Source organism: Actinia tenebrosa, unplaced genomic scaffold, assembly GCF_029948245.1.
Source record: "Actinia tenebrosa isolate PJP-AT-01 unplaced genomic scaffold, QUT_ActTen_1.0 PGA_scaffold5__44_contigs__length_20552954, whole genome shotgun sequence".
NCBI classification, from domain to species: Eukaryota; Metazoa; Cnidaria; class Anthozoa; order Actiniaria; family Actiniidae; genus Actinia; species Actinia tenebrosa.
Window position 1 is genome coordinate 6,353,089 of NW_028292582.1, and position 23,956 is coordinate 6,377,044.

At 37.4% G+C, this 23,956-nt stretch overlaps 1 protein-coding gene, 1 non-coding gene and 1 pseudogene across 2 annotated transcripts in view; 1 reads left to right on the forward strand and 2 right to left on the reverse strand.

Annotated features, from left to right (window-relative positions):
* The window catches only part of LOC148906411 (uncharacterized), a 1,738-nt gene extending 1,442 nt beyond the window's left edge, over positions 1-296 (reverse strand). The window contains exon 1 of the mRNA XM_089038023.1: positions 1-296. This exon is cut by the window's left edge and continues 225 nt beyond it. Within this exon, the coding sequence (XP_088894149.1) occupies positions 1-296 (296 nt within the window).
* A 411-nt stretch (positions 297-707) lies between these two features.
* LOC148906412 (uncharacterized) lies at positions 708-4,446 on the reverse strand (annotated as a pseudogene).
* Positions 4,447-11,561: 7,115 nt separating this feature from the next.
* On the forward strand, positions 11,562-11,634 carry Trnat-agu (transfer RNA threonine (anticodon AGU)). The gene has a single exon. It is a non-coding gene; the product is annotated as a tRNA-Thr (tRNA).
* The last annotated feature ends 12,322 nt before the right edge of the window (positions 11,635-23,956 follow it).

A 23,956-nucleotide genomic window follows, 5' to 3' on the forward strand; every position in this document is an offset into this window, starting at 1 on the left:
CAATCCTGGGCATCATTCCCTTGAATGAAGAAATCATCGATATATCCTGCAATAGTACATCCTTTCTGTCTTAAATAGGCTAGTGGGGGTTTCATGACCTTGGTGAAAATTCTAGGAGAGCTGGACAACCCCGTGGGCAAAGCATTAAATTCATATAATTTACCAAGCCAAAGAAACTTCAAAAACTTTCTTTGTTCCACAGCAATAGGAATTGTATAATAAGCATGTTTCAAATCTAAAGAAGCAAAGTAGGCCCCTGGAGAAATCATACTAATAACAGAATTTAAATTATCCATTTTGAAGTGCCTATAGAGGACAGCTTGATTGCAATTTTTAAAATTAAAAATTAACCTATAGGATCCATCTCGTTTAGGAGTGACAAAAATAGGGGATAAACATTCGCCCTGCTCATAACTAGAGAGGCTAACCACCCCTAAATCGAGCAACTTGTGAACCTCGTTATTTATAATATTAGATTCTTGGGCATTAAAATTCCTCTGGCCATGGATACTGAACAAACATGGATCCTCAGTAAATTCAATGTGACAATGCTTCACAATATCTAGGACCTCCGGGTCTGTTGTTAGTTTTACCCACTCAGAAAAATACTGGTTTGTTCTGCCAGCAAAAAGGGTTGTTGATCATTGATAATAAATGATAGCTTTGAATTATTTACATACCAATTTGATGCCTTAGATGGCTTCTTATCAGATTGTTGATAACTGTTCTGCGACGTATATGTCGAGGTACGTGCCCCTGATCTGCCTCGACCTCTGCGATAACCTCGATAACCTACGAGTACTTGTATAAGTGGGCTGTCCTTTGCACACTTTGCTCCTTTGCAAATCTGCAATTTCCTTCACTCGTTTTGAAGTGTCCCCTCCAAAGAGGAACTCGTCGACAGGGTTAGTAGAACTGCATAACCCTTTGGCGAATTCTATCTTGAACTGCGGTCTAATCGCATCTCGACGTCTTTGATTGATCTCGTAGTTGGCAGTCATAGCCAATGTTAACCCATCTAAGGTGGAGGTCAACAAATCCTTCGACGTTTTGGAATTTAGCAATTTATTCGTCACCTTCAATTGACAGTTAATGGTGTCTAACAGTATCTGTTGTGTAGTTTGCAATTTTGCATCAGTCGCTCGAGTACGAGTGGGCAACTGAGTCCAGATACTATTTTCACTCTTCGGTAAGCGAACTTTAACATTTTCCGGCGTGCTGTGTCTCTGTGCAGATGAAGTTTGTTTACCACACCAGCAATTTCATCGTTGACCTTCGGTGCTTTAGTCTCAAGGTCTAGTTCCAACTGGTTGGACAACACACCACCTTTTCGCCCCATGTAAGGGAATCCGGACTTATGCTGGATTCCGGATTCCAAGCGCTGAATTCCGGATTCCGAGACTCTGGATTACGGATTACAAGGGTCTGGATTCCGGATTCCAAAACTTTTGTATTGCGGATTCCGGATACCATATCGTTAATTTTCAGATACTTTCTCTGAAAATTATATTTGATATACTTGCCAGTATAAGTAGAATTGTCTATCAATTAAATCAGCATATGATGATAGATATTCTTGGTCGAGATAGTACTCAGTGGGGGAGGGGCTACATCGGTTCAGTTTAGGTCGAGGCGATAGCATTTGAGTGCATACTTTGAATTTCAAAGTAGCGGATTCCGGATTTCAAAAGGGTGGATTCCGGATTCCAGAGTGCTGGATTCCGGACTCCAAAGCCTAAAATTTCGTGGATTCCGGATTCCGGATTCCGAATTCCGGATTCCCTTACATGGGGCGAACCTTTATCGACATCTTCGCTTATCTTAACGTTGTCGTTAGTCTTCGCTATCGTATACAAGTCTTGTTGGATGCTTATAAACGAAGCAACATCATCAGGTTCGTAAATTTCGCTCTCTCTGTCGTCGGGTTCTTCGAGCTCCTCGTCTCGGCCGTACATATGGTCGCTTAATTGAGCCATATTAACATTTAGGCGTTCAATACTATAGGAAAATTCATTGGCTGACTCGGGAATTCCAAGTTGAATTCACGAGAAAAGGCGATATCGCCTTTTCGAGTGAATTCAACTTGGAATTCCCGAGTCAAGCCAATGAATTTTCCTTCAATCCCATGACACTATTCAATCTAAGCGAATATAAAGAAGAAAAAAGAAAAAAATCGTGCGAGTTCAAGAAAACCTTGGCCCACGAAGGAAACCATTCTGATGCCATCCTCCCAACCAATAGGAATTCCGCTCAAAGGTGAGCGTTTGATCTTTTGGTTTGAACCTCGTGGCGAGCAGAATAATATTTGCTACTGTGGGAAAAACTGTTTATTCTCAAAAATCTCCTTCGCTGAAATACTTCCTTTAATCTGTTACAACAATAATGACTTTTTCTCGTCTTGATCGAAATCTAAGGCAGTTCAGCAGTCTAAATGTGCGAAAATGTCATGCAAAACAAAGAAGCTAACTGGTGAGTACACAAAACTTTTAAGACTTTTCTCTGAGTTACACAATCAATTACTAAATAGACTAAATAGACTAAATGAAATCAAAATAAGCAAATTCCTTTTTCTTCTTCTTTTTCTTTTTTTACTGTTGTGTAGCTCAGTTAGTGTTAGATGAAGAAAGAGCTAGCGATGGACACCAGCCTGTAGATTGATGGAAATATTCACCGGTGAGTTGTTAAATGTGACTCCGGTAAACAGTCCACTTACGGCTCCACTCAACTCAAGACCATTATAAGGGGCTTCGGCAGCTTTACTTGTTTGGTTCGCCTGACGACCTTCTACATTGGCAGATATTTCATTCAAAGTATTTCTTGCTGGTGATCTTGAACTTTCAACTACTGACGTACTGACCGTACTACTACTTTGACTGCAAGGAGAAAATCCAGCCAGCTTGTGGGACATTTTGCGTTGTTTTTCCAATGGGTTATGGCTGTAACTTGATATCGATTCTGGATTAGCATGGCCAGTCAATTCTGAAATTTCAAGCGGGTCGAAATCTTCTCGCAAGGATTGGATTGCTGTTTTACGGCCACACGAATTCGTACATTTGCCTTCTAGGGAAGCTATGTCGGCAATCTTCTTCATCATCTTAGACAAGGTGTTTATTCCAACCGGTGACATTTTATACCACACTTCAGATGTTGGCTTGTCAATTGGACTTAAGAACAGATTTTTTGGGACTTGTTCACCTTTTGGTCGATGCTCCAAGTACTCAACGAAAGCAAGGTATGGATCGCGTTCGCCGCCATTGGTCCTCCATATTTTATTGTTGTACTTTCTTGTTCGTTTCCTGCTATTCTCGTCTCCTTGGCGGTTCTTGGTTTGGCGCTCTTTGTACTCTATGAAGTACTCTGTGATGGTAAAATCATCAATCGTACAGTCGTACTGCTCTTGGAAAGCCCTCATTCCCAGATGAGTGACATTATTCCACCAAACAAGATGGAGGAGAGATCTTGAAGTGTGCAAGCCTAAAGCACCTGAAGACCACATTTTCTCGACTTCATTCTCTTCTAACGACCTGGCAGCATTTGGCTTTGTCCCTAAGCCTTTCTTCTTGAGATCTTTTTTCTTCATTGACAGCATTGTTGCGACCTCTTCAAACTCTACATCTGCTTCTTTATCGATGTCGAAGTTGTCGGGGGAAGGAGGACATGGCCGCTCAAGGAAAAACCTTCGCAGACCGTTGCGATACGTCTGAAGAGAACCTGGCTCATATTCTTTGCCCTTGTTATCTTTGGTTGTCTGGCGTATTTCTAGAAAGAAATGCTTCAAAAGGTAAGGTGCTTCTTTCTTTGATATCTGGTTTAAGTCGACTTCTTTCTTATATTTTTCTCTGTACCATGACTGAAAACGGCGTACAGATGTAGTTGTGCTTTTCTTCGTGTTTGCCGCGACCAAATTCTCTTTAAACTCCAGGATTTCTTCATCTGTGTACTCGACAATAGTAGAATTTTCATCGGTTGACTTGGGGCAGACAGACTTTTCGGTACTTTTCTCGGTATCCCTGACAATTTTTTCGCTTATTGTCTTTTCTTTCCAGGATGAAGTTGATGCTGCCTCCATATTAGCAACTTTTCTCTTTTTTCTTGTTGTTGCAAGCGTTAATGGTTTTCTCAACTTTTGTTCCTCAGCGTCTAGCTGAATACTAAAATTTGGGAACTCAATTTTTGCAACTTTCAAACTAAACAAAACAAAGATAGTGTGACAGACGAAAATCTTTGTATTTTGAGGTGAATGCGAGAACAACAACAACAACTCGCGGGATCCCTATATATCGTGGTATTCAGCTTTTCAAACCATGGTATTCCACGCTAAATACCCACTCTCGGTAGCCAATCAGCGCGCGAGATTGAATAGTGTCATGGGATTCTGTCCAAAATAGCTTTGTTTATTTGTGCATTTGTGCCCTCTGCGGTGTCACCAGCTTCATTGCCAGACATAATCTAACAGAGAACGAAATAAATGTCAGAATGACCCATAAATAAGGTTAACATGGCGTCGCCACGTGGTTCTATGTGAACGCCTCTACGAGGTCATTCGGGTGAACTTTTCTAATATTTTATAGAATGTGCCTCTAGCAGAGTACACTTCACCCTGTTGTTTTCCTGGAAGAGAAACGAAAATACTTACCTCAAAGTACGAATGAAAATCCAAAATAACACGGAGTGGCTAACAAGACGTTCACTGCCATAGATAGTCTTGGTTCAATGACCTGTAACGTCACTCCCGATAGGCTTCGTTCGTTCTTCATGTCGGTTCGAGGTTACGGTTTATAATGATAAAAGATCCAAAATCGATTGTTAGCTTTTGTGCATGTCTATTTTTTCTAGTAAGATTTCAAAACACCTCCCACACGGACTAAGGAAGCATTAGGAAGGTAGCCACCAGACAGACTCGGCACACAGTGCTAATCATAGCAAGGGGTTAATCATCTTTTGCAAGTAAGCTCACGATTGCCGACAGTTGGTGAAGTTTTTCTTTACAAGTCGGTGTAGAAATTCAAGTCCAAGATCTGAGATTCACAGTTCAAGATTCAAGGCTCAAGATTCTCAAGACTCAAGAATCAAGATTTCTGAAGTCAAGAGCTGGAGTTGTATCCTCCTCCCTCTGTTGAATTATTCCCTAGATTTGTCCTACTTCGACAACCTAGGAATATTTCCATTAAGGGCACTGATTATTAATATTTTTGGTATATTATTTTTTGGTCAAATATGTTCTCGGTACATAGGCCAAATACATTAGAATTAGGGCTTCCACGTCAATTACAGAAGCTTAGACAGCCGGTCACTAGGGATGAAATTATTGCGGCCATTGGAAAAGTTCTTGGAAACGAATTGCGTACTGCCATAAAATGTGTTCAGGTGTCTAATACAGGTTATTCTTGTAGAGTAACGTTTAAGGAGGAATCTCATAGACAAAGGGAACAGTTATTTACGAAAGGAATCTATATTAGGGGCTGTTTTTGCTTTTTCAATGGGGTTGAACCACCTCAACAAGTTGTGACGGTTTCAAACCTCCCTTGTGAGGTGGAGGATGACGACATCAAGGAATACTTTGAAAAATATGGGAGCGTAAATCAAGTGGTGAGAAATTTAGACAAATTTGGCTTTGAAACTGGAGATAGACGGCTTTTTGTGACATTAAATGAGCATATTCCTACGAGTGTTCTTTTGGACCCGTTTATTGCTCATATTAGATACCGTAGTCAGCCATTATGTTGTTTCTCATGCAACTGGTGGGGACATTCAAATACAAGATGTCCCCTAAAAGGTGTCTGCAACCGCTGTGGTGCGCAAGGTCACCATTCTTATGCTTGCTCGAAGGATCTTATTGAACCCCCTAGTTACGCTATAGATCGTCCTGAAGGACAGGACTTTCCGCAACATCCTGCTCTTTCTCTCCCAGAGGAGTCTCAAGAGTTGACAGAAAATATATCTCAGTCAGGTGTGATCACTGAAGTTGTACAGGAACCTACAGATTTGCGTTCTTCTTTGCAAAAGGATTCCTCCTCAGAAGTTATTTCTTCGCAACCGCTTTTTCCTAATCCTTCTTCTCAGGATTCTCTTCAAAATGTTGAAGTACTATCTCTGTCGTGTGATTCTAACTCTTCAATTTCCTTGGGAACATCTTTGTCCTCTCCTTCATTTAGTCATATGGTCAAACAAAACACGACGAAGGAAAAACCTGCTGAAGGGATGGACATTTGCTTTACTAATTTACGTAACCTCAAAAGATCTGTGGATCCAAAGGAGGTTATTACTCAACGTTCTAAAAAGAAACCCTAATTTTTCTTGCGTATTTATATAGTTATCTATATTTCTAATCATATATTGAAGGTTTAATAATAATAAAATAAAAAAAAATAAATAAATAAAAAAAAGTGTATTGAAGTATGAATTGTTTACGTAATATATGTGTTATATGAATAATGTTACAAATAATGTTATGATTATTGAAAATGTTGAAATTGATGGTTTATTAATAAGCAGTTATTCAGAATATTGAAACTATCATAAATACTTGTTGATTTTTGTTTAAAATGAGGGCTCTCACTATAAACATAAATGGTCTGCGAGAGTATGTGAAAAGAACAACATTTATTTTTTGGCTGTCTTCCTTATCTCGCCCGCCTGATATTGTGAGCATCCAAGAAACTCACTGTATTTCACAACAAGAACTCAATAATTGGTTTGATAATTCTCCTTATCTAGCTTTTGGAGATTTCAACACAAAGCATTCTGGTGGTACTGCAATTTTGTTAAAGCGTGCCTCTCCTTTTTCTGTACTTAAACAGTACTCGGGTATCAATGGCCGCTTCACTTATTTAGATGTCCAATATGACTCTTGCAAAGTTTCTATCGTCTCCCTGTATGCTCCCAATCACAATCCTGAAAGAGATGGTTTTTTGACACAAGTAAATGATAGGCTTGATCCTACGTCTGACATTCTCCTCTTAGGGGATTTCAATACGGTTTTTACACCTATTCTGGATCGTCGATCCTTTAATTCTGTACTACCTGCTAGTTATGACAGTGTTACTGTCCTTCCCATCTTATTCCATGAAAATCGCTTGATTGACATTTGGAGGCACTGTCATCCTAGAACCAAAGAATTTACTTATATCAGTACTAATGGCATGGCTGCGTCCCGCATTGATATGATCGGACTTCCATTGCGTTTTGTTCCTCATGTTTCTGAGTGTAGTATTTTACCTTGTCCGCATTCTGATCACTCTGCTGTTTTCCTTGATTTCATATTGCCTGAAGTTCCACCCAGAGGCCCTTATTTTTGGAAACTCAATGTTAGTATTTTGGATAACGATGCATACGTGGAGCTCGTAAGGGACTTATGGAAGTCCTGGCAACCTCAGAAAGAGTCATGTACGTCATTGCTTGTTTAGTGGGATATAGGTAAAAGAAAGATCCAACAAGCCACCACTAGGTTTTGTTCCAAGTTATCTTTCAAACGACGGGCATCCAGGCATTCCTTGGAAGCTCAAGCAAGATCATTAAAAGTTCTGGTAGATGGGGGAGATCTCTCTGTTCTAAATCAATACCATAGTGTACTCAATGAATTAGAATTGTTTGATCGAGAGGCAGCCAAGGCGGCAGAAATAAGAGCTCGTACCAAATGGACTGAAGAGGGAGAGAGATCCACTTCCTTTTTCTTCCGTATGGGAAAGAAGAATAGGGCCAACAAAATGATTGATCTTATTCTAGATAGCAATGATCAATACGTTTCTGATCCTGAGAATTTGAGGCAGGCTTGGTTCTCTTTTTACAAGGGTTTATTTACTTCACAAGAAACTGATGAAACCATTGCAGATGATTTTATTTCTAACTTGGAACGTAGAATTCCTTTAGAAGTGAAAGATGTGTGTGAGGGTCCTTTGACCATGAAGGAATGTCTTGAGGCTCTTGAGGGGATGCCGTCAGGTAAAACGCCTGGTTTTGATGGTCTTCCCAAAGAATTTTTAGCGTGTCGTATCCGTGCGTCAATCTATTTAAGAGGTTTGGTTCTTCCGCACCCTGATTATGAACCAGCACTTATTTCCCAATACGCTGATGACACGACCCTGTTATGTACAGATGACGATGAAATATCCACTGTCTTCTCCATCTATGAGGAATATGAAAAGGCATCTGGGGCTAAGATTAATAAAGAGAAATCTAAAGGGCTTTGGGCAGGCTCTTGGAGAGGTCGTAGTGATCCTCCCATTGACTTGCAGTGGTCTTCAGACAGTATTCCTTGTCTTGGCACATGTTTAGGAAATGATGATGTCTCTCATCCAAATTGGGATGGTCGCTTAAACAAACTTTCTAGTGTACTAGATTCTTGGAAACATCGTAATCTTTCCTATTCTGGTAAGGCTCTTGTCCTGAATGCACTTGGCATGGCAGGTCTATTGTTTTGTGCCTCAGTACTAGCCATGCCAAACTGGGTCTTGGCGCAAGCTTCCAAGTGTACTTTGGATTTTTTTTGGTCGGGGAAAAAGCATTTGGTGTCACAAAACGTTCTTTTCCAATCCACCACTCAAGGTGGGTTTGGTTTAATTGATATACAATCAAAGGTGCGCGCACTTCATTGTCAGTGGATAAAGCGATGGGCCCTGTCCCCATCGAAATGGTATGCTTTCTTCTCCTTTTTGTGGAGAAAGTATTTGGTGATGATTTACGTTCTGTTCTTTCATATCCTGCATATTATCCTTCTCATTTACTACCGGATTTTTATGCCTCACTTTTAGATGCTTGGGCATACGTCGGTGGCCATTTCTCAGTTCAATTGAAAACTTTTGCTATTCTGCGGTCCTCTGATGGTAGTGCATTGTCTATCTCATCTCTTACTACAAAATCTGTTTATTCAAATATCATTGAAAGGAATGTTATGCTTCCTAATTGCGTTCTGAAATTTCGCCCAATCTTTGGCGAGCTCTATTGGACGGACACATGGTCACAAGTGAGCATTATGCCTTTGGATCGTCAAGTTCGTGATCTATCGTGGAAGATTTGCCGTGGAGTGCTCTATACCTGTGATCGACTTGTCAAGTTTGGTATGAACATTGCTGATCCTTCATGCTTTTGTGGACATCCTTTGGAAACTCCAGTTCATTTATTCTTTGAATGTAACCTCATGCAAGAACTGTTACTATGGGCTCAGACCTTATTTCTGCGTGTTACTCCCTTGTCGCCATCCCTTCAATCTCGTCATATGCTATTTGGATATGACAATCATGAACGGCAGATTATTCCACCTGTTTTTTCCTATTTTCTTAATCTGTTGAAGTACTTTGTGTGGTTGGCTAGGAATGAGTATTGCTTTGAAGGTACTCTCCCTGTTGCCTCTGTGGTTAAAGCAAAGGTTGTGAAACGACTTAATATCCATCTGCTCTGTTACTCTAAACGTTCGGTTAGTCGAAAATCAAGGCGTTTTTTCAACAGATCCTGGAATGTTTTGGGAAAGTTTTCTCCGGATATTACTGTTATAACCTGGTCAGCCTAAAAGTAGTTTTCTTTGTCTTCTTTTCACTTGTACTTGTGTAACGTTTATGCAAGGGAAAACGTTGTGTTCGTTTGAATATACCTATGAAGTGTTTTGATGAGTATAATCCTAGGTAGACCAGGATGATACTCTATATGTAAATGATGTTTTGATTATCTTTTTGTATTAGTGTTTATTGTAGTAATCTGTAGTGTGTAGGTCTACATGGGGGGCGGGGCTCATTACCCCAGCGTGTCTCTGGCGTCCATGTAGGACCCCCCCTTGCTAAAGACCACCATGCTGTCCCTTTTGCACATCTTGGGACACTGGTGCGAAGCTAAAACAAAAAGGGGTTAATCATCTACGGTCTAGGGGCCGACTAACCTCTCCCTTAGGCTTCGGCCGAGCTTCCTGATTAGTCACTGGATAGCGGTGTCGGGGCCGAAATCTCCGGCGTATCCGTAAATGCTTCGCGCTGCCATACTGCGCTTCAGCACTCGATGTTCGGAGGTATGGTCCTACTCAATCAATAAAGAACAAAAAAAATTTCAGCAAAAAAACTTTCTTTAAAAAAACTGAAAAGGTTCTAACTCTGGTATACCTGTCCTACAGACAAACCATCGACATCTCCAAGTGTCTACTCGATCTCGCGACACTACGTATACAATCTGCTTAACGTCAATTTGTTGAAATTGCTTAACTCTAACCATGGTCATGGCTCCGTCCATCGTACTACCAAAACAAATCCAAAGTCTGAAATGGTCTGGTTTAGGTGGCACTAATAAAATGTGGATTCTCAATCGGAAGAGACCGAGTTTTGCGGAACTTTCCGATCAGAATAACACATACCATTTGTTTTCCAACTGTCATTATTTCCGGTCAATTTTTCCAAAGGCTTTAGTCAAATCCAGATCAGTGGTCTATCATCAATGCTGCGTTGTGATTGGATGAGCGCATACCAGGCTATAAGTTATAACCTAACAGTAGCAATAAAGTGCCGGCTTTGAAAACCAAAACATTGAATTTTACTTTAGTATCAAAACTAGCATCTATGTAGCATCTATATATTTGACAGACTAGCTGGATGTGACTAAAACAATGTCCTATGAGTCAATAGCTCACACCCTAAAACCCCTTACATTATATAGTACTAATTAGTACTATTTCATACAGAAGCCTTTGTTTTCTATTGTTTAATTATCACTATTTAGTGCTAAAAATTTATTATTTGTTTCACGGATTTAGTGTGAGCACTCTAATCCATTAGGTTCGTTACTGTTCAAAGTTGTGTTTAGTACGTGGTTGAAGGTCTTACGTTGTAACAGCCGATCTGATGTCTTTTTTACCTACAGATGGTTGTATCTCTATATTTGAGCATCCTCTCTAGTGATATTGACAAAACGTTTGTGAAACATCGAATCCTTTGATTGAATAAAGTAGTGATAGCGTAATTAGTATGTTTAATGTATTAAAAAGAACAAGGGAATTAGCTGAAATGGTAGAGCGCTCGCTTAGCATGCGAGAGGTATCGGGATCGATACCCGGATTCTCCAAGTTCATAAAACTCTTGCATTAACTGTTCTTAATTCTATTTAGATGCCTGGTTGCCTTTTCAAGTAATCTAGCTCATCCATCTACTTTGCTAAATGGTGTTTTTGGAAGCTTTTTGTTGCATGTATAATATTTGATAACATTTGACCATATTTATTTGTTCCTATTTATTATTTATTGGGGTTGCATTAAATGGTCTTCCTCCTGACCCCACCACATTACCATATTGCTTACCACAAATAAAATAAAGGGAATAAATGAAAACATAAAGACAGAATTCGCAAGCAAATATTTCATTAATTTATTCCCGTCACAGGTTTACTCGTCTACACACTCTCAATCTCGTTGTCTTTGTATGTCCAGCTCGACCCATGTCTCTCTCGTTTATGATATCCATCCGTCCAATCCTAACTAATCCTTCCTTGTTTTTACGAAGTTATTTAAAATACTTTCTATCATTCTCCTATCACTGTCCGCTTAACCACGATAAAGTAGCACATCTTTGCTTATTAATTCACAATTCAGTGCCTTTGTAGCTCAGTGGTTAGAGCACTGGTCTAGTAAACCAGGGGTCGAGAGTTCGAGTCTCTCCAAAGGCTTAATCCTTTTATTGAGCATGAAAACATCTATCAAAGTTTTTTTTTGAATGCCCCATTTGAATGCCCCTAATTCTTCGATTTCACGTTACGTCATCGCGGCCTCTCGGGGGAGCGTTGGTGTCATTAAACAAAAGTTGTTTGGTACAATCGTCTTTAATTAACACCAATACGACTTGCTTGCTATCTTGCATGCGATGTTATTAGGAACAAAAAACGATGAAAACATATATATAAAAAAAACATTAAGACGTCATCATGGAAATATCTCCCCTCAAACAGCCCCAAAGCATACATACACTGCGATGCCACGAACCCGACCCAGTTTTTTCAGTCAACTTCGGAGCGGCTAAGTATTCAAAGGCCTCGATTCCCGACGTTTATAGACGGAATCACTGAATTATTAATTCATCAGAGAAGTAATTCCAAAAACTCGCGCTTCGTGTTTCATTAGGGTTTCCAAACACTCGAAAACAATAAAAGCATTCGGCCAACAGCCTCGTGCTTTCAAATGCTTTCTCGTGTTTGGAGACCCTAATGAAACACTCTCACTCGTTTTTGAAATATTATTACGTGAAAATCTGATTAACAAATTAACTTAACCAAATTGCTTAACCTTTTATCTCTCTTGTTCACTAATATTTCATCCGAGAAATGACTAATGACGAATATTTTTTTAGCCAAAATAATCTATTGCCCTTGAAGTTCTTAGAAATCCTATCTATCTTCTCGTTACAAATCTTTGTTTACGAGTATGCTAAATTAATATTTCTAGTTCGGCTGTCTTGAATTACAGCAGTCAACGAAATAAAGCATGCGCAGACATTAACTTCTGTTACTTGATCTGCTATCTCCGTTCTCTCATTGTCACTAATCTATAGTGCTTGACAACACAGCGACAATGATGGACCCCTAAAACAGATGCCTACAAAAGTCTCTTGGCTAAGGTCCAGAAAACTCCTGGGTACTATTGTGCAATTTGTCCATATCAAAAAAGGTATTTTATGACCGGGGTAGCACAAGTGACCCGGTGAAACTTCCAATTTCATCAATCGACGCCTTACATATGACTTCAAAGCAGCTCAATCTAGGGGTCAAAATAAAAGAATTTTCTTTTTATGGAATTTTTCGCTTTTTATGTTAATATATTCAATTGTTTAATGAAATAATAATACTGATAATAAGCTTTATTAATCAACCTGAAATAAAATATACAGTGGATTTACATGGTTAAAATTATTGATATATACAATATTTATATCTAAAAATTATGTACTTATGAGCCTGGTGGTCCTAGGTATGAACGAGTTCATGTGTCTATTTGTCCTTGATGTTGAAATCCTAATTGCAGACTGAACATTAGATCTGCGGTTATGTGTTTTATTTACATTTGTGTTTATAAATATCTGATTTGGGTGATTGGCGGTATTTATTGTTCTTTCGATCTCACGTTTTGTACTGTCTTCACGCCGTTCTTTCAATGTTGGAAGGGTACTTTTCTCGAAACCAATTATGTCCAGACATCTGTTTTGAAACTTCTGTAGTTCATCGATAGATATTTTGGAATTCCTCCCCAGACAGGCGATGCATATGCTCCAAAAGTGGACGTATTTTAATGCAGTAGATTGTAAGGCCAACTCCTGTTGGCATTCCTGCATTCCTTACTTCCCGTAAATAATACAGCCTTTTGTTTGCTTTTTTTATAGTTTCCTCAATGTGATAGTTCCAACATAAGTTGTTCTGATGCCAAACTCCAAGGAGTTTATACTTCTTTACTCTCTCCAAACATGAGCCGTTGATACTTAGTTGAACAGGTTCGTTGGACGTTTTTTTTTTTGAAAGGAAATCCACATTTCTTTTGCTTTCTTTTTATAAAATTCAACAACATGTTATTTTCCGTGGACCAGTTTTGTAGATCGTCAAGTACTCTCTGAAGGTCGGATGGACTACCTTTAGCAATACACTGAAACACGGTGCAATAATCGGCAAATTTACGCATTGTGGCTTGGTCACAAAGTTCCTCAGGTATAGCATCATCAAAGTCGTCGATAAATATGTTGAATAGCAGCGGTGATATCACAGAACCCTGCTGGAATACATAACCTTAATTATTAAAGATGTTTGTGAGATGATTGCACGTGCCCTGAGATTGCACGGGATGATTGCACGTGGCCTGAGATTGCACGTGTTTTGACCCCTAGCCAGGGATTTAGTACAAGGGGCCAAACCCTGAAAGAACCTTTTGGCTTATCAAAGTCAGGGCATGGCTAACTCACAGGATTGAACCCTGGGACAACGTCTAGGCTTATCTAAGTCAATGCTAGGCTTACTAACAGATAGACTGACTCTGAAACAACCTCTGAGCACGGCAAAGTCATGGCACGTGCAACCATCCCACACAAATAATTAAACAGCTTTAATAATTAAAGTCAGTTATGTAGTTGCAATAAAGCCATACACAACTAGGCGTATGGTCATACAATAAAGACAGCTTTCTGAAGCTTAATTCATCTCCTTTTGAAACAACATAAGGTACAAGATGCCAGAAATAAAGGCGATGTTACTTTTCTTCAGCTCTTCTTTCCTTCTTAACTCGTTTGCCTTGGCCACCATCAGAGAAGAAAGTTTCAGATCAGCCCGATTTCGCCCTGAAAAAGGTAAGGAGTACCGTAACTGTTTGGCTGAGGGCTAGTGGATACTCTACTAAATGAAAGTAGTACACCAACAGAATTTGTTGTATGTGAAGAAATGCAAACAATGTTCAAACAAGCTTATACCTTTTTGTTGATTTTTGTGTGTGAATGAGGAAACGTAACATTAATTAGATAAAGTTATCTAATCTTCGATTCATGATTGATTCCTGCAATATAAGTACGACAACTGAAGACTACGGCTAATATCCTCATCATACCACTTGTATGAATACAAGATACAGTAAAAGAGCTCAATGTGGTCAGGCAGGATAAGCAAAAGTGTAGCAATTACAACACATTCTCTTTATTTTCCGGGAAATCCGGATCGATACTTTAGCAACCCTCACCCTCAAAAAGTAGAATAATTATTAGGGCATACAGCGCGTACCATTCACTGAAGATTTATATTAGGAAAACCGATCGCCTAGTGACATACAGGAATCTAACCCTAAAACCAGTAGCTGATGCTCAATCCTGCCAAAAAATACTAAACTCCCAAAACACCTGTTTCAATTAAGTTGCTACTCTTTCGGCCAGTACAATGAATACTCATGTATTGATTATTCTAAATGTTTGGTACGTACCTTTCTTGTTAAATTAAACTTAATATTCTTGTTTTTGACTAAAATAGTACTTCTTCTCGTAATATAGCTAGGAACATCTTTTGCATATTTTTGTCCATTTTGAATTAAGGCAAAGCTTATATAAAGTCTTACAACTCATAATGAATTCAATTACCAATTGATATCAACAGTTAAAGTTACAGTATTAGACTAATTAACGTCCACAAAACTGTCCACAACACCCAAATAATCATAAGCTCGAATAAATGAGTTTCACAGTTTCGTCGGTATATGATTGAAACAGAAATAAGAATAAGGATATAAGCAAATTAAATTCCGTAAATTAATAACTGTTGTTCTTCAAAATCATCTTTGTGTTTAAGCCGGATTACTGTTCCAGCTGTTCAGAAACAGGTCATTAGCGCTATATTCGTTTTATCTAGTTTTCGTCAGATCAAGGTTGTTTTTCAAGATTGAAGAAGTTGGCATATGTTGTGCAATGCAGCTAAATCAGCGGTACCACAGCAAAAACTAACATCAACATGGATTTTGTAAATATCTTTCGATTTCGCATGTCCAAGGAAAAAGCATAGGATGCACTTCATATCAGACACGAAAACCAAGCCATTCAATCTGTTTGATTTGACGTCAGTAAATAATCTGAATAGCTGAATTGCTTTTAGAGCAAAAGAATATGAAGTAAGAGAGCACATCCCTGTGCCCCATGAAAGTTTCTTGAAAATCTATTTTTATCTTCGCGCGTAAGCCTGAGCTATTTTTAGCATGCGATTCCTGATTGGTCAGATTGTAGTGATGTCAGGGGTACACAGGAGATCGGCAGTGACAAAACAAGCTTCATGCAGTTGACAAACTAAACTGAATCAGCGGTACCACAGCAGAAAACTAACATCAACATGGATTTTGTAAAATATCTTTCGATTTCGCATGTCCAAGGAAAAGCATAGGATGCACTTCATATCATACAAGAAACACTTGACACACACTGATGTATCAATAAGAAAATACTTTATTGAGTAATTCCGTTAATATCTGCACAAAATTCTTACTATTTTGAGACAATTAGTCGACGTGTCTCTATGTACTTTCACGATCTAGCTTACGCAAGAAAATCGAGTTTTCCGACTGTAATATCACGATGTTCAAACAACATGTATTTGATGAATACACATTCCTCGACTTCATATACAATAAAATTAGAGAGATAAAGTACAATATTCACCACCAAATCACGGATTTTAGTGGAAAATATGAATCGTCCGCATAAATCTCTTGTGACGACTTGCTTTGTTTGCCCCTGGCAATCCATAGATGCATTGCACGAAACGCAAGATCAAATTACTGGAAACTCTTCCATTTTGAAGAGAAAATGTGTTTAGAGGAATTCCTTGAGAAAGACTGAAAGCTTTTGAAAGAATAGATAAACAGCATATGTAAAAAAATACTTAGATGAGACAATATTATTCAAGCTTGTTTTTAAATCAAAACAAATGATAGCGCGGTAGTGACAAAACAAGCTTCATGCAGTTGACAAACCAAATTTTATTCAATTTGACGAGAAAATGTGTTTAGAGGAATTCCTTGAGAAATTCTGAAAGGTTTTTGAAGGAATATATAAACAGCATATGTAAAAAATACTCAGCTGAGACAACATTGTTCAAGCTTGTTTTTAAATCAAAACAATGGTCGCTCGATTGAGACTCATTCATTTTGGAGTTGATTGCAGTTATAGATGAGACTGTAAGTTATTCCACAATTCTCCATCTAAACTGAAATACAGTTAATATTGGAGGCATTTTTCTCGTCGAAAACTAAACATTTTTCGCTCGCATGGAAGTCACTACAACTCTAAGCAATCAGGAATCGCATGCTGAATATAGCTCAGCATTGCGCGCGGAGCTAAATTAATATTCTCTTGTTTTGTAGTGTTTTAGAGAGTATTTCGAAACCCCATTAGAATACAGTGACGGGTATTTGACACGACATCTGTTGCGGACATCTTCTTGAATTCGGTTGGGACATCGATTCAGTAAGGGGTACACAATGGAAAACGCTCGTCGATTATATCCGCGATTTAATTCTCAATAATCTTGATGTTCTTCAGTTATTTCATTCACAATAGACAGATTTATAATTACGAGGTTCACTAGAAATAAAAAGTTACAAATTAAAAGCCTATATCTTACGGAAAATCAAATATAATCTTAGCATACCATATGGTGTACGTATTACGATCGCCTTGCTGCCTGTCCCGGCTTACATCCCATAATTTCAACTAATAACCTACTCTAATTAGGAAATCAAGTAATTGTCGTCTACAACATCTTATACTCTTATTGTTATGCTTTTTTTTTTTTTTGTTTCAAAGTTCTAGCAGTTTGAAATATTTCAAAGTCCGAGTAGTAGGACTTTGAAATATTTCAAAGTACTAGAACATTGAAATTATTTAAACTACTGCACGTGGTTTAAATAAGATACCCTGGTTGGTCGATGAGCTCATGAATACTTAAGAGCAATTGTCTGTAAGCGTCGGCTGGGCCATGAAGGATAGAAAAATCGAAAATTTTCAAAACTCATTCGAAGAATACCCTCAAAGCCCTTATCACAAAAATATAACTTTTAGTTTCATCCGATCTTTTTTTGGCGAGTTATCGAGCATTTTATGATTTGACGTTCATCGACCGATTTTAACGGCTCGAGAAGGCCGATTTTAAACAGCTCTATACGACAACTAAACAAATACGAAACTTAGTCAGTGCTTGTTTTCTCAATAAAGAATTATGTCTTCGAAGTATTCCAGTCGCTTTATCAAGTATTTCGAAAACTGGAATTTTTTCGGGTTTTTTTTACTTACCCCTCTTTCGACCAACTTTGCCGTAGTCAAAAATTCACATAATTCAAACCCCAAAAAACCCAATTGGTACATGGACTAGCCGGTTGGTTGTATACTCGACAGATAGATTGATATTTCGGCTACAAATTTGTGAAATAAAATTCTTGGGCATTTGAAATTGGAATTTTTAAGAGCGTCGAACGTTTACCCTACTTTCGTAAATATCGTGACCCTTTAACCTTATACATTAACAACACGAAATCAACAACTTGTCTTTCAAAAATTGCGAACTTAAAAATTTACCGAACAATTTATTGCTTGTAATAAAAAACTAATACAATAGATCATATCTCAAAGTTTTGAAGGGTTTTCGAAGCCAAAAAATTCTGTTATTTTTTTAGGCCAATTCAAACACGATGACATGAACTTCAATCCGGTAAATAAACAAGCATAACAGAAAATAAACTAGCAAAAACTTTTTACCAAGTTAAAAATGGCCTAAAAGGAGTTGTTAATCAGAAGTCAAGAACTAAATCCAGCTAGAAATACCAGATCGCATCAGCGGCTGAAGAATAAGGATTACATCGAATTAATATGAGCAATCTCTGTCTCACTTCTCGAGCTCTATTGTCGGGAAGTCGGTCGATCGCAGACGTCGATTACTTTATAATTAATGTCAAAGTGATTCCGACCAAGGGTAAAAGGTTTTTTTCGTAAAAAGAAAAACCCATAAATTCAAGAATAATGTATAAATTAATGACTGGATATTTGAAAACCACAAATAGCCGAGAGTATTGGAAAGTTCGGGCAAAGTTTAAACTCATTTTGAAACAAAAAACTCGCAAGACATCAGCTTAACTGGTTCGGACGGGGCGGCACAACGCAACCGCCTGTCATGGCACGTGAACCGTTGAGGGTCGATTGGCGTGTCTGGATCTGGAAACAAAATCATGACCATCAAGGATGAATTGAAGGGTATATTAAAGTGTACATCAAGAAAAAAATTTTTTTTCAAAATCACTTATATGTGAACAGTGTAGTATGTTTGCATTTTTTTTTTTTTGTATGTGGTCGTCTCTTTTCGAAGCTATGAATATTTGAAATATCAATATGCAAATGATGTCTTGCGAGTTTTTTGTTTCAAAATGAGTTTAAACTTTGCCCGAACTTTCCAATACTCTCGGCTATTTGTAGTTTTCAAATATCCAGTCATTAATTTATACATTATTCTTGAACTTATGGGTTTTTCTTTTTACAAAAAAAACCTTTTACCCTTGGTCGGAATCACTTTGACATTAATTATAAAGTAATCGACGTCTGCGATCGACCGACTTCCCGACAATAGAGCTCGAGAAGTGAGACAGAGATTGCTCATATTAATTCGATGTAATCCTTATTCTTCAGCCGCTGATGCGATCTGGTATTTCTAGCTGGATTTAGTTCTTGACTTCTGATTAACAACTCCTTTTAGGCCATTTTTAACTTGGTAAAAAGTTTTTGCTAGTTTATTTTCTGTTATGCTTGTTTATTTACCGGATTGAAGTTCATGTCATCGTGTTTGAATTGGCCTAAAAAAATAACAGAATTTTTTGGCTTCGAAAACCCTTCAAAACTTTGAGATATGATCTAATGTATTAGTTTTTTATTACAAGCAATAAATTGTTCGGTAAATTTTTAAGTTCGCAATTTTTGAAAGACAAGTTGTTGATTTCGTGTTGTTATGTATAAGGTTAAAGGGTCACGATATTTACGAAAGTAGGGTAAACGTTCGACGCTCTTAAAAATTCCAATTTCAAATGCCCAAGAATTTTATTTCACAAATTTGTAGCCGAAATATCAATCTATCTGTCGAGTATACAACCAACCGGCTAGTCCATGTACCAATTGGGTTTTTTGGGGTTTGAATTATGTGAATTTTTGACTACGGCAAAGTTGGTCGAAAGAGGGGTAAGTAAAAAAAAACCCGAAAAAATTCCAGTTTTCGAAATACTTGATAAAGCGACTGGAATACTTCGAAGACATAATTCTTTATTGAGAAAACAAGCACTGACTAAGTTTCGTATTTGTTTAGTTGTCGTATAGAGCTGTTTAAAATCGGCCTTCTCGAGCCGTTAAAATCGGTCGATGAACGTCAAATCATAAAATGCTCGATAACTCGCCAAAAAAAGATCGGATGAAACTAAAAGTTATATTTTTGTGATAAGGGCTTTGAGGGTATTCTTCGAATGAGTTTTGAAAATTTTCGATTTTTCTATCCTTCATGGCCCAGCCGACGCTTACAGACAATTGCTCTTAATGAGTATAAGATTTTAAAATATTGCACTTTTAACAATCGACAAAACTATTTCCGTTTTCATTCAGAACAAACGCGCGTCCGCCATGACTAGGCTCCTCGCTTCTATGAAAATAATATATATATTTAGGCACTGCCTAAAAGCGGAGCTCCCGATACGAAAGTCACAGGTAGCCCAATTTTAATGAATCAGAAAGGTCAAAAATAAGATCGTGAAAAAATAGTTTTCTGATCCTAATTCTTCATTAAAATACTTTATTCCTTTTATATAAGCCTTAACTACTTGAAAAAATAAGCTGTAAATACTAGATTTTGCATCTGTTTTCATGCACGAGAAAGATACGGAAACCACGAACGATCGAAAAGTTTTCGAAAAACAAAGTTTACATTCAATTAAACTTGTTATAAAACTAATGAGACAAAATAGAAAATAATGCAAAATGCAATGCAAAATGCAAAATGACTAATTTCTTTGTCAGCAAATTGGCATTTGTAAATGTTTTAAAGTTTATTATTTTTATAATAACATCTTTCAACAACACAAATTTATTAGCTCATTTGTATAATTATACTAGCTCGAACAGCTAAATAAACAGTTGAATATTTGGAGTAATTCATATTCATTCAATATTTAAACTAATTATCTGTAGAAAGATGTAAATTTATTGAATGAAAGTCTTCTTTGTTTTGCCGATGGGACCCCGCGATAGGAGGCGAACAAAGCGAAACGAAAAACATACGATAGTTGGTTAAAAACAACCGAATTAGCAAAAGATTTGCAAACCTAAATAAAGGAGGAATATTTGTCGTAATATGCTCTTCGTGTAATATTTCCTCCAGCATTAAAATAAATTAAGCTTTTCTATAGAACTGTTTTAAAACTTTTGAGAGAAAGTTTTTGATTTGTCGATTCGTCGAAAAAAATGCTTATCAAAACAAACAAGCAAACAAACAAATAAACAAACAAACAAACAAACAAAATCAAAGCAAAACAAAAACCAAACCAAACCAAACCAAAACCAAACCAAACCAAACCAAACCAAACCAAACCAAACCAAACCAAACCAAACCAAACCAAACCAAACCAAACCAAACCAAACCAAACCAAACCAAACCAAACCAAACCAAACCAAACCAAACCAAACCAAACCAAACCAAACCAAACCAAACCAAACCAAACCAAACCAAAAAACAAACAAACAAAAAAAAAAAAAACAACAACAACAACAAAAAAAGCAACATGCGATTGCTTCCTTAAAAACACACACCTGAATCATATGAAAATCATTCCATATATTGATATGACATTTGATATTGGTGACAATAACACAATTCAGTTCTGGTGCGCATGCTCACTGATGACCGAAAACAAGATGGCGGACCGTGTAAAACGTTTTTCTCGTCCACCAAAACGATTCATTGAGGAATGTAGTCGTAAAAAAGAACCAGGAATAAAGCGAAAGCAAAAAAACGACAAAAGTCTTTACGATGTTGAGATTGTTGAAGTCGATAGGGAAAGAAAGAAGTTGAAAATCCATTTTGTTGGATATAGCGACAAGTTTGACGAATGGCGAGACTATGACAACGAAGGCGAATACTTTCCATTTATTCGCTTGGAGAAAGCTTATATTCCAGGCCAGCAGTCACTAGAAGACCGAAAGTTTGTTTTTCATGAACAGCTTTATCGCTCAATTAAAAGAGCTTTGTGGTCAGGCCGACGGGACGACCCTTCGACGAGAATAGAAATAAATGTTGAACAGGATGTCTTTTACTCCGGACTTGGAAAGATCACAAACAGTATTCTTCATAGGGGAAAGGACATTTATAAATTGGAAGACAACCGGTCTTTGGACGCTATACTAGGGACAAGGTGGGATGAGAGGATTCTTAATTGCATTGGAGATTATGCTTTTGTAGAAAAACAAACTGTACGGTACTGGATCACTAAGAAGAACCCAATTCAAGAGTTTAAGTACATTGGTGGTAAATATGTTAAATCAGAAATCGAGGATTCATTTATGCTTGTATTTACGTTTGTACGAGGTGATGGAAATAGGAAGCAATATCTTAAAAACAATACATAAACATTTACCTTCAGATACTCAATGGATTTAATGGATTCCTTTTCAAGAATTATAAAGACAACATTTTGTTAATAGCCATGGTTATATCAAAATATCAATGATAAACATTATTGCAATTTTGTTTGTTTGTTTTGTGCATGTTTCCTAAATGCTAAACCACATACTGTAAAAAAACTGCTTTATGGCTAAATTCATAATTGCTGAAAACTCACAACTGAAAACTTGTTAATAGCCATGGTTATATTAAAATATCAATGATAAACAGTATTGCAATTTTGTTTGCTTGTTTTGTGCATGTTTCCTAAATGCTAAACCACATACTGTAAAAAACTGCTTTATGTCTAAATTCATAATTACTGAAAACTCACAAAGTGCAGCTTGGCACCCACTTATTATTCACTTTATCAAGATGACCACAGCAAACTTCAAATGCACACCTTTTGCATTTTTTGGTGCATGTCTTAATGTTGTGACCTTGTTCCAGACAGTTTGAGCAAGTCAAAGAATTTTTTTCTCGCTGGTAACCTTCTGCCTCAAGGTGCTGCACTCTTTGTTTTTTCCAGAAGAGTTGTCTCAAAGCAGATACCCCTCGGTGGTTGGATGATCTGAAATAATTTTTAGATGCCGTATCATTATATTTTTCCATCCCTTGTTGATTGAAATGTGCAATATTTTTGTATAGCTTCAACAATTCAGGAACATGACAGTAAAGAGTGTGCATATATGGTGTAATATCTTTACCCTGATAAAGATTAAGAAATTGTTGAAACCAGGATTTTATTTTATCTTTCAGCTTGACTGTTGATTCTTCATTATCATAGTCCAGTTTTAAATCTCCAATAATGTCCAAAAAATCACCCCAAAGTTTCTTCAAATTATCTGTGTATTCATATGTTGGAAGCAGAGTATTGAAGTCAATGTGCTGAAAAACAGTTAGTTTTTCTGGTCCAGTTAGATCCCTATAATCAAGTTTTTTAGTATTTGGCTCTACCTTCCATTCAAATGTTATTCCAATGTTCTTTAAAAATGCCTCATACCCTGCCATGTGTTTGTATTTTTCCCTTTTAAAACCATTTGGAAAAGTTTTAACATTTTCAATTGCATCCTTCCTCCTCAATTCTCTAATCAGAAGCTCAATGAGGTTGTCTGATATTCTTAAAAACAAGTGCAAAGTATCAATGATAACATGGTCTAGTGGAATAAAATTGAAGAGGGGTTTTGATTTGCAATTAAACCGTTTGGATCTTGAATGTTCAGTTATTTCATCATGTGTCCTTGCTCCAAACTTCTTATCAGTTAAGGACCAGGTTTTGGTTATATCACATCTAGATTCTCTGGGACACTTGCAATAAATGCATGCATAATCCTGGTTTGCTGGGCCTAATCCACAGACACATGCTAAGAATTTCCAATCACCTCCTAGGAAGTATTCAATTTTAAACTTTTGTCCTTCAACATCAATTTCATCAAAGTTTTCCATTTCTGTTTTTAAGTGACTTAGACTTTCTGCAAGATTGTCATAGGTTTCTGTGGTTTTCATTACAGCCAATAAATAATTACCTTTATCACTCATTGCAATATCCTTTTCATTGAGTATAGTGTAAGTAAAATTAACTATTTTTAATCTTTTGCCAATACTTGTTCCATCACCACTCAACTTCACCTTGATTGTATTTTCATTTTTTAGCATCCCCTTGTTTTTAAGCCTCTTGGTTTGTTCAATCAAGCTTTCCTTAAATGAAATCTGAACACCCTCTGCCTCTCCTGGTGTGTCTGTAAGCCTCCATTTGGCATTCAAATCTGATATTCTTTTATTAAGTCGATACATATTTGGCATTTCA